At 34.9% G+C, this 11926-nt stretch overlaps 1 protein-coding gene across 1 annotated transcript; it reads left to right on the top strand.

Annotated features, from left to right (window-relative positions):
- Nucleotides 1–2965: 2965 nt before the first annotated feature.
- On the top strand, nucleotides 2966–6855 carry LOC108733048 (nicotinate phosphoribosyltransferase). Its single transcript, XM_018464077.2, has 3 exons — nucleotides 2966–4078; nucleotides 5033–5611; nucleotides 6367–6855. Exons 1-3 carry the CDS (start codon nucleotides 3308–3310, stop codon nucleotides 6646–6648), a joined length of 1632 nt encoding a protein of 543 aa, XP_018319579.1. The 5' UTR covers nucleotides 2966–3307; the 3' UTR covers nucleotides 6649–6855.
- The last annotated feature ends 5071 nt before the right edge of the window (nucleotides 6856–11926 follow it).

The raw sequence follows: 11926 nt of genomic DNA on the forward strand, positions 1-11926 counted from the left end.
TTTTGTAGTATGTGCCTTGTTAATGCCTATTGTTAAAGTATTAATAATGTTTCATCAAAGAAAACCGCTCTTCGATAAGTGTTAACTTAAGAAATTTCTCCTTGCCATAATTATCAGCCACTTAAATTTATAGTAAAATGGGTTTGATAACAAGATAGCAACTGTCGAAAGAAAGTCTAGACATAATTGCTTTGTTAATTAAAAATACGGACGGCACAATATCACTTTCCATACTACAAATAGTACATCAATAACTTTTAGTTCTAGTTCTTTTGTGTTCATATATAAATTATTTATTTTGGCCTTTCTTTAAAAATAAATTTATAATATCTGTATAATGCGAAGATTAGCTCAGGATAAGAAAAAGTGGATGAGGTGCGTGTCCAACCAGTCTTAGAACTGACGACCTTACAATGATGATGATCTATGTGTAAAGTCGTTAATTATATTTTACATTTATTTAAATTTAAATCAATTATTTTATGTAAAAACTGGCCAAAAATATAACAGTCTTGCAATAGTAATAACTATAATTTTAATGTACATGTGTTAATGTAAAAGCAAAACCATAAATCTGTTGTGATTCTTTACATTAAAAAAATAATTTATTGTAGGAAAAAATGCTTAGTAAACTGTTACGTAATGTCACATATGCAAATAAATTTCTATAAATAACATTAAAAGAAATTTATGAAAACCGATGACATTTAGGAGTGGAAGACAAACGTTATTCGAGTTTCTCAAGGCCTTTAGTAAGATTAAGTCTAAAATATTTAATGGGTGGTACACACCAGATCTTCCAGCTCGAAATAATTTATTTACAATGTGGAAACACACAAGTTCATTGTTAAATTGATAATATTTCATGATATTGCCTCACTTCATAAAGTGTTACCTTTATTTTATGTATTCTTTTCAGGCAAGGAAGGCTAAGGTTAAGCGTGTCCTTTATTTATTACGAGGAATTGTGTTTACTGGCACCAACATTTAAATAATTTGACTATTGAATGACGATTTATGTTAATTTTAAAAAGTACGCAGTTCAAACAGACTATCATCTCAATGTGTAAGCTCTTCACTTTAAGAATTGAAAATTAGATCAGAATTCGTTATCTATTTCTTGTATTTTTTAATAAAATATTACTGGACCTTCATTAAAAATCATTACAATTAATCAGGTTTCTTAGTTTGTTTTTATTTGTAATTAGTAAAGACTGATAGAAGTTACTGAGAACAATTATTCATAAAAGTCATTGCAAAACCCATGTGAAAAAACGGTCTTCTGTAACACTCGGATAATTACAAATTAATTGGTGTAACCGTTTTTTCGCACTTACAATTAATGAAAGTGAATGAACGCTGGAAAGAAATGTTAACAATCTTTTAGAATCAAGGACAAGAATCTATGGCTCTTATTTATTTGATTCATTAAACATAAACAAAGTACGTGAAAACTAATATTTGATAAAAGGAAAGCTCTGCAATTACTAATCCATTGTAATAATACAAAATATATGTAGTTTTTTAACTTTTGGGGAATCCTGACAGAAAACTACGGTATTTAATGTTTTTTGAAACTTGAAACTTTTTGAAATCGGAAAATTGAGAATGGGGTTGAATTCCCTAGGTTACGGGCAAACAGAATAACCAAAAATTTGATTCTCGTTATGAATAAATTCAAAAAACTGTCGTCGTCAAAAAAAAGCATTCAGACCTATGTTTCGAAGACTTATTATACGAAAAGAGTCTCAGGGGAAGTAATTGCATATTTTAAATTAGTCTAAAAAGTTTCATGTCCAGTTTCATGTAACTATCACTCTAACTCCTCTATTACTTGTAGTCTTAATGATTAGTCCCATTTTGAATTAGTCCAAAATTTTTTGATCTCAAAATTGACCCAAAAACCGTCACTATCAATCTAATCCCCTTACTATACTTACAGAGCCTTAATAATCTGTCCCGTTTTGAATTAGCCCAAAAACTTTCAAATCCATAGTGGACCAAAAAGCATCACTATCAGTACAATTCCTTTACTACTTCTAGAGTCTTCACTTTCAATCTAATCCCTATACTACTTGTAGAGCCTTAATAATCCGTGATATTTTGAATTAACCAAAAAAGTTTCAATTCCAAAATGAGCCAAAAAACATTACCACCGATCAATCTAATTCCCTTACTACTTGTAGGGTCTTAACCGTCCATGCCATTTTACATTAGCCAAAAAAATTTTCATGTCCAGGATGGACTAAAACAGGTTGCGATCAGTCCAATTCCTGTAATACTTGCAGAGTCTTAATGATCCGTCCCATTATGAATTACTCCAAAAAGTTTCAAGTCCTAAATGATCCAAAAAACATCACCATCAATCTAATCCCCATACTACTTGTAGATTCTTAATAATCGGTAATATTTTGAATTAGCCCAAAAAGTTTTAATTCCAAAATAGGCCAAAAAACATCACTATCAATCTAATTCTCTTACAACTTGTAGGAAGGATCTTAACCACCCATACCACTTTACATTGCAGAGTATTAATGAATTTTGAATTAGCCCAAAAATATTCGAATCCAGAATTAGCCAAAAAACCTCACTATCAATGCAGTCTCTTTACTACTTATAGAGTATATGATCCGTTCCATTTTAAATTAGCCCAATAAGTTTCAAGTCCAGACTGGGTCAGAAAACGTCACTATCAATGTAATCCCTTTAGTACTTGTAATATGGTAATGATCTGTCCCATTTTGAACTAGCCCAAAAAAGGTCACTATCAGTCTAAACCCTTTACTACATACATAAATACGTACGTAAATTGTTAGCTAAATACGATTAGTTCCACCCCAATTTATATCAAAAGCGCTACTTTGATATCTAACCATATTAAATTATAGCGGCTCTTTTGAATCAAACGATAAAAGTAGAACACACTGCGCCATCGGTTGGTATGGCTCGTGCTTCAGTATTCAGTTCGAGCCAGCAAAGCAGATCGCGCGTTCATCGAATAAAGATCGTGCTCTTATAAAAGATTCTACCATACTCTAAATAATATTGCGAAACGTTAACGCTCTTGTTTTTAAATATAAATAATTTGTCTTTCGAAAATTAGTCAGCGAGCATTTCAAAAAGTCAAAAACAAAAGTGTGCGCATGACGCGTTAGTTTCATATTGACGTAAATTGTGAGTTCCTCGTTTTGTTCTCGTGCTGTTTGATATGTAAATCACCGCATGACTGGCGCGAGACAGTGAACAACGAAGACGTGAATACAGAGAGAGAAAGAGAATACGATATTGACGTAGAAATTACAAAATAATGGCCCAACAACCTGAACCAACGTACAACAGCATAATTCAACCCCTTCTGACCGATTTGTACGAAATTACGATGGCCTATGCGTACTGGAAATCGGGGAAAATTGACGACTACGCAGTCTTCGATCTTTTCTTCCGGCGAAATCCTTTCGGCGGGGAATTCACCGTTTTCGCCGGACTGGAGGAATGCCTTAAATTTTTGCAGCGCTTTCACTTTTCTGACAGCGACATTGCGTATTTGAAACAAACTCTACCGAAAGGGACCGAAGACGAATTCTTTGAGTTTTTGCGAAACATAAGGCTCGATCACGTAACTCTTTACGCAATGGACGAAGGAACGGTGGCTTTCCCGAGGGTTCCCCTACTTCGAGTGGAAGGTCCCTTGGTCATAACGCAAATGTTAGAAACAACCCTTTTGACTTTGGTCAATTACGCGAGTCTGATTACCACAAACGCAGCCAGATTTAGATTGGCCGCCGGACAGGACGTGAGCCTGTTAGAATTCGGATTGAGACGCGCCCAAGGACCTGACGGAGGATTATCGGCGTCCAAGTATTCGTACATTGGAGGATTCGATGGCACCAGTAACGTTTTAGCGGGAAAATTGTTCAATATTCCTGTGAGGGGGACGCATGCTCACGCGTTCGTCACGTCGTTCTCGGGATTTGCCGAACTCGAGCCGAAAATGATTAAATCTCAAAATGGTAACCAGGAGATTAATCTGTTGGATTCTGCGTTGACATGGAGAAAAAAACTCGTGCCAGTTTTTAAGGTTTGAACTTCCGACTCCATAATTTTTAACATTTATGTTTTAACTAATCGTCATATAGAATTCCCATTATCGTAATTTGACGCATTTGATTTTTTAAATAAAAGTAGATCGAGGTGTGTAGTTCCTTACGGTCTACTTTGAACTATAGGCGGGGGATCACTGACCAATGTAGTTTTTAAAGAAAATGCAACTTTTGCACTTTTGGCGCCTAATTTTAATTAAAAAAGAGTAAGGTGAAGCTTTAGTATTGGTTAGATAGTATAACGAAATAATGGTAGACCATGGAGGAAAGCGGTATGTGTCCAAACGTTGGTAAAATAGGGTCATATGGTTTATGGTCTGGATAAAACAATGGTAACCGTGGAGGAGAAAGGGATGGGTCAAAAAGTGGTTAAAGTAGGATCATATGGTTTGTGGGCAGGTTACAATAATAATAGGCGCCATGCAGGAGGAAGGGATGGACCCAAAAATTGTCAAAATAAGATCATATGGTTTATGGGCAGGGCAAAATAATGATAGACTATGGAGAAGGAAGGGTGGATCAAAAAATGACTAAAATAAAGTCATATGGTTAGTTGGCAGGATAAAATAATGGCAGATCATGGAGGAATAAGGGGTGGGTCAAAAAATAACTAAAATAGGGTCATATAATTTATGGGGTATCCCCTCCATCAAAAATCAAAAACAAATGCTTCTCGCATATAGGTCAAATATCGAAAAAAAAACTTTTTGAATCTACTTTATCAGGTTTAATTTGTTTTACGAACCTAATTAAGGTGTAAGTATCATTTCTTTCCGGTTTAATTCACATGGGATTTTCTTTTACATTTTGATTTTCCCAATTTTCTCTCGCAGCATTTCTATCTAGTTTTTTTCCGCCGTTCGTATTTGAAATTTAATCTCTGCAGTAACGGGTTGGGGGTCACGTTCCATTAAAGTGTGGTGTACTTTTAGGTCATAGAATCGCAAGTAAACGACGGCGAGCTTGCATCGTTTGTTTCTTATGCTCATGCTTTTCCAAGTGGATTCTTGGCCCTAATCGACACGTACGATGTCGTCAAGAGCGGTCTGGTCAACTTCTGCGCGGTGGCTTTAGCACTTTCCGAAATTGGCTATAGGGCAATCGGTATTCGATTGGACAGCGGCGATCTCGCTTACTTGTCAATCGTGACTCGACAGTTTTTCGCTAAAATAGGCGAAAAATTTTCCATTCCATGGTTTAAAGATCTCACGATCGTAGCATCGAACGATATAAACGAAGAAACTATTCTTAGTATTAACGAGCAAGGGCATGAGATAAACTGTTATGGGGTCGGTACGCATTTGGTCACTTGTCAGAAACAGCCCGCTCTCGGTGGAGTTTACAAGCTCGTGGAGCTGAATGGAATGCCGAGGATGAAACTGAGTCAAGACGTGGAAAAGGTTACGCTTCCAGGAAAAAAAAACGTTTACAGATTGCTCAACAAAGAAGGATACGCACTGATAGACCTAATGCTGAAACATAATGAACCTCCTCCAAAACCACAGGAAAAGGTAAGTGAAAAACTAACTTTCACAATAGAAAACCCTGACTGATAACATACAAAAGGATAAAATATTCAACAGAAAAAAACATCATCATCATCATAGAGTCGTCACTCCTAAAATTCTCACATCCTTAACTTATTGTGAACAGTACTCTAGTCTAGGTCTACCTCTACTCCTCTTTACTCTTGTTTCTGTTTCTAATATGTCTCTAAGTAGACCTTCATGCCTGAGAAGGTGTCCTACCTCAGCCTATCTCACATATTTTTTATTAGCTTCCTTCGCACCCTACTCTTTTTATGACCTTCTCATTTATAACTTTCTCTTTCCATAATATCCTCATCATTCGCCTGTAACACCACATATCGAACGTTCCTAACCTTTTCTTTTCCGTCACACCACCATCCACGTTTCGTACCCGTACGGAGCCCTGCTCCAGACCAACACCTTTGACTTCTTTTTGTTACAAGCGACTAAGCCCTGCTGTATCCTTTCTTGTATATCTCTACTGTTCCTTCCATCCTGCATTATCTGGATACCGAAAATCAGCCACTTCTAATTTTTCGTCTTCTATCTTTATATTCATTCTTTCCTCATGTTTTCAAGTCAAATTTTCCGCCTTTTCAGTATGCAAATTTGATCAATTTAACAAAAAAAACTTTCCCTTAGTCCTTCGCATGTCAAAAACTGAATGTCTGTATCGTTCTCCCTATTTTACGGTAAAGCTTCCGCAAACAATCTAGAATGTTTGTATGTCATTTCAGGTCTTATGCCGACACGCTTTCCTGGAATCTAAGAGGGCGTATGTTTATCCTCACATAGTTGAGCCGCTATATAAAGTTTACTGGCAGGATGGAAAAATCTGTCAGCCTCTTCCTGACATGCAAGAAATGCAAAACAGGGTCAAAGAATCGCTGAATACGCTTCGTCCCGATATCAAAAGAAGTTTAAATCCTACACCGTACAAAGTTTCTGTAAGCATGGACCTGTTCAACTTTATTCACGAACTGTGGCTCGAGAATGCACCAATTGGTGAACTGTCTTAGAAACTGCATCTCAACAACTCCAATTTTTTATTTTTTTTTTGTTACTTCAGCAATAGCGTATGCGGTTTAACTTTAGAATAAGAAGTTTTATTTCCAATACTTAGTAACGATAAGTTTCTAGGATTAAGTAACGTTGTTTGTAACCATTTAAGTTGTGAGTTCTTAATGTTTAAACAAAAGAAAAAATAAAATTGTTTATTTTTCTGATATAAGGTTTTGTGGTTATCTCCCTTTTAGATCTTGAAAATACCCTAAAAATTGAGGAACACCAGAAAGGTAAATGACGAAAACTATATGCACTATGTTTTTTCAATAAATAATTACTCAGTTTTCAATATTAATAATTTTTTTGTTATAAACTATTTTAGTCCAATCATAAGATATTAGATGCCTATTTAATTTAGCAAAAGTTTTCAAAATATTTCTAGTTAGTTATTATTAGTAATATATATTTCATTATTTAGATATTCTGCCCGGTTCATCCACCAAAACTGTATTTTCGAAATATTTAATTCTGAATAACAATTCGAAATAATATAACTATCTTACAAAAACATAGCACTGTTTTTAAATAATCTTTCAATATTATTTAAAAATAAAAATACAAACCCCAGCTGAAGATAGTGTACCCCCCTGTGTTCATTTGTTTTCTTATGATACCCTTCGAATTTTGACCCAAGTAAAATAAAATTCTAGAAATTAATCACTCATAATACTTATTTAATATCAATAAATCGTCACGATCATGGCCAGACAAGCCAAAATATAAATATTCTTACAACAACGTCAACCGCAAAAGTCTAAAGAAAATTAGAACAGTTTTCCTTTTTTTAATTCTTTAGTAGGTTACAAATTTAGTTTCAAAAGAAATGAAATAAAAAATATAATCGTGTACATGGCAAAAATGATGCTGCAAAATCTTTCGCATCATTATCTACAATTACATGTATACGTATTTGTGTATTCGTAGGTGTGTACAATTAGTTCAAAGAGCAATAGTAGATGAGTAAAACTTAACATTCACCTTCAAGTATCCTACATAGTCAACCTCTAATTCTGAATTAATAGAGCTTAACTATTCTAGTTTTGGACAGGCAGGTAACTATACTAATAACTGTGTTCTGTAAGCATGCAAATTATTTTCTTTTTCTTTCACAATTTAATTAAATACATACATCAAGTAGGTGAACACAATTCAATTCAATCTCTCTATAGAAAATAAAATCTAAGCGTTACTCTATAAAAAACATTAAACTTGCTGAAATTTATATGAGTAGTACAAAGTAGATATCTCACATAAAAACAAAATAATAATTGAGACTTAAAATCGAGATCTCAGCCAGTAAATTGAGAAGAATATGTAGGACAAACTGTAAGAACTTTTAAACGCTTAATTAAAGAACATAAATAAACCACTAATTCGTCTAATTGACCCAAATGATTGTACATTACGAGTTCATTGGTATACGACACATTCATTGGAATACTGATAGCCCCAGAATGTGCGCAAATGGTCCAAGGATACCACAGAAAAACTTGGTAATCCTGGAATCGAATCAGTGTTCTCCCGAATGCTAGATTCTAATACAAACCGCGAGACTACACCCTAAAACACCCTGTAGGTACATTATTTAAATATAAATCATTGGATATTCCAAACAGGTTCTGTCATACACACATGGATGATGTTGAATAGGTGCTAATTAGGGATGCCACTTTTCCTTTATTATTATTATTGCATTACCTTGAACTGAACATGAGTAGCTAACTGCAATAATATTAAAGCAAAGTGAAGGATAACGTATAAAGGCCACGGCTATAATTTGATCTAAATTATAAACACGCAATTAAGGTGCTTACGTTATTGCTTGCTGCAGAATGCACAAGCAGCAACTACAATTTAGGCGGGCAAAGCGTAAAGAAGAATATGTTGCTTTTGTTTGTGATTAAGTTTAACGATCATGAAAAAAGGCGATTTGCAGCAGCAAATACAAACACTTCGTTTGCCATAAAACATTCTGCTCCAATTGCTGGATATAACAAAGTCGCTGTCGACTTTACATCTGCGCGCGTTGAATTTTAATTAATGAGACATTTTTTAAACGGCCTGACGCTTAATTTAATAACACAAAATTGTAAGCAAAAGGGCAAATCAAATTGCCTCAAATTAATACTAAAGTATGAGACATTTAGAAATTAACGATTTTTGCATTTACCTTTCTCCAGTAGCTCGTTTGAATACTTAAAGAGAATTTAAAAAAAATACACAGCAAGCTCTAGTTAAACAGCATTCAGTCATGTACCTATTATAAGAGAACAATAATTTTTAATACATGAAGTATTTACTTGCTTTGTAGGTGTCAATTCAATTACGGAAAAATCGAAAGGAAATTACATATGATATTTTAGAAAAGAATAATTCGTTTTTGAACACAAAAATACAACGTACACAGTAACATTATACGTAATGATTATAAGTCGTGACTTATCATAGAAATTTTGAAACACACTTTCTTCGGTCGTGCTGATAATACAAATTACATAAATATGCAGAAATAGTGTTAATACATAAGTGGGATAAGTAAAAAGCTAATTTTATTTACTCCTTCATATTTTCTTTATATTGGCTTTTTTTTTAAACAAAATCGAATTTGGTTAACCTTTTTATGGTCCATATATAAATCATTTCTAACTCTCCATCAACCCAAAACTCTATGAGTACCTACTTGAGCTTTTCCACGAGCTTTTAACAACTGTTAGTTCAGCAACAAATACTTACTGTAGTAACTGTAAGCTCTCCATTGAGATGGGATACAAAAAGCTCCCATTAAAGAGGGGGGGACGGACATGACCTAACACAATGTCCTAAAAATTCCCCCTTCTCTCTTCGGGAGCTATTCCTACCGCCTCCAATAGTTGAGCAATAGTAGATGAGTAAGTCTTAACATTCACCTTCAAGTATCCTACATAGTTAAGGTCTAATTTTGACTTAATAGAACTTAATTACAGTTACACGATCAGTGGCTATCAAACTCACAGAGGCTATATACCCATAAACTATTTATTTATACAAAAAATGTCTAAAACATCCCTTCCAATTTTATCATGTAAGTTTTTCGGTAAGTCATTGGGCCAGTTAAGACCATTTCCAAGAAAAAGCTTACGGCTTACGAAAGCTTTTCCATCCATTTATTCAGTCTATCACACCCTGTATGATTCAGGTAACTTTTTACTAAGTCTTACGATAATAATCTCAAAGCGCGACTTCTAGTGGCACTTGTCCGGAATGGCAATTACGCTATAGTAAGTACAAAAATAGGTTCTTTCTTAACATCTTACTATTTAACTAAAAATATGCACAAAAAAATGCTAAGTAACAACTCCAAAGAGACTGAACAAAGTGCACGTAAGTACTCGGTTGTTCTGTTCTGAGCGCATACTTCTCAAAGAGAGTTAAACGATGTATTTTAAGAATGCAAATTGTTTTGCTTCGGAACGAGTCTTGGTTCGGAAACGTTACTGAAACTTACGCTGAAACTTTAATAATAAACTACGCTGTCAACAAACAATGCATACCATCTAATAACGAGCGATGCAATTAAGCAAAAGGCCTTCGCCAAGTTAAAAAACTATGTCCCAGAAGGCAGCGAGAGAGCACGCCTACGTTTGAGCTCACTGCACCGATAAACAGACGTTGCCTTGGTAAGAATGCGAAACGTTCGAAAAAATTACAACAGCAATAAATGCAACACTTAATCGAACTCGTAATGTGTTACGAAACATTAAGTATAAATAAGTATAAACAATATAGATAAAAATACTGAATTAGTTACTAGAACTCCTGCATCATCAGTCACTGCTCAGCATTCAACAGGTCACCACTGAAGATGTCGTAGCGGTAAGAATGACGAAACTTTTGGAAAATAAAAATTCCATGGAGCACAGCAAACAGCAACTCCACGAAAACTGCATTTATTTAATTTAAAAATATTTTCTTTACATCTCTTACATCATTAGAGACAGTACAACTGTAGGGATAGATGTGCAAGGGCAAAAGATTAGTATGCTTAGATTTGCAGATGATATAGCAGTATTAGCATCTAGCAAGGAGGACCTAGAGATAGCTTTAAATAAAATGGAAGCGGTACTGACAGATCAGTACTGTATGAAAATAAATAAAAGTAAAACTAAAATACTGATATGCAAGGGAAGAAAAAGTAGGGAAAGAGCGAATATAAAGATAGGAGACGAAAAATTAGAAGAAGTGGCTGATTTTAGATACCTAGGAAGTCAGATAAGTGAGGATGGAAGGAGTAGTAGGGATATAAAGCAGAGGATAGCGCAGGGTCGTGTCGCCTTTAATAAAAAGAAGTCACTTCTATGCTCGCGAACGGTTAATTTAGAAATTCGAAAAAGGTTGTTAAAGGTGTATGTTTGGAGCACGGCGTTGTACGGGTGCGAAACATGGACAGTGGGAGCGGCGGAAAAGAAAAGGTTAGAAGCGTTCGAAATGTGGTGTTATAGGCGGATGATGAGGATATCGTGGGTAGAAAAGGTTAGAAATGAAGAGGTATTGGAAAGAATAGGAGAACAGAGGACTCTATGGAAGTCAATAAAAAATAGGCGAGATAGGTTGGTAGGACACCTTCTCAGGCATGAAGGTCTAGTCAGAGACATATTAGAGGCAGAAACAGGAGTTAGGAGGGGTAGAGGTAGACCTAGATTAGATTACTGTTCGCAAATAGTTAATGATGTGGGCTGTTCTAGTTTTAGGGAAATGCGAAGTTTAGCTCAGGATAGGAAAGAGTGGAGGTACGTGTCCAACCAGACTTAGGACTGACGACCTTATGATGATGATGATCTCTTACTGTTTGCGAGCAATAGTCTAATCCTAATCCTTTTATGCTCCTTATTGCTCCTGTTTCCGCTGTTAATATGTCTCCCTCTGTTCTCCTAATAGGTACCTCCTGATTTCTAACATTTTCTATCCACGATTATCTGTCTATAGCACCATACTACAAACGCTTGTAGTTTTCCTTTAAAACGATTGAGATTGTGTGACTTACTACATACATAAATGGTTATAGAAAGTGGAAAGTCTACCATACACTTGCAATAAGTATTACCTGTGGTACAACATTACAAAAAAAAAGGTAAACAGTCTTTGTAAATGTACAAAGTACACTTACACGCATAACTGAAGATTAATGATGAAATTACACAATGGCGACCTTATTGTCGAGGCTTATTACATAACAATTCCAATCTCCCATAAAAT

Source organism: Agrilus planipennis, unplaced genomic scaffold (genome assembly GCF_000699045.2).
Source record: "Agrilus planipennis isolate EAB-ADULT unplaced genomic scaffold, Apla_2.0 scaffold51, whole genome shotgun sequence".
In the NCBI taxonomy this organism is placed as follows: Eukaryota; Metazoa; Arthropoda; class Insecta; order Coleoptera; family Buprestidae; genus Agrilus; species Agrilus planipennis.

What these genes read in the sequence shown, in the direction of transcription:
- LOC108733048 (XM_018464077.2), top strand. Translation starts at nt 3,308, where the DNA reads ATGGCCCAACAACCTGAACCAACGTACAACAGCATAATTCAACCCCTT. An exon ending in AACTCGTGCCAGTTTTTAAG is followed by an intron (nt 4,079 to 5,032) that starts GTTTGAACTTCC and finishes GTGTACTTTTAG; the next exon opens with GTCATAGAATCGCAAGTAAA. An exon ending in CTCCAAAACCACAGGAAAAG is followed by an intron (nt 5,612 to 6,366) that starts GTAAGTGAAAAA and finishes ATGTCATTTCAG; the next exon opens with GTCTTATGCCGACACGCTTT.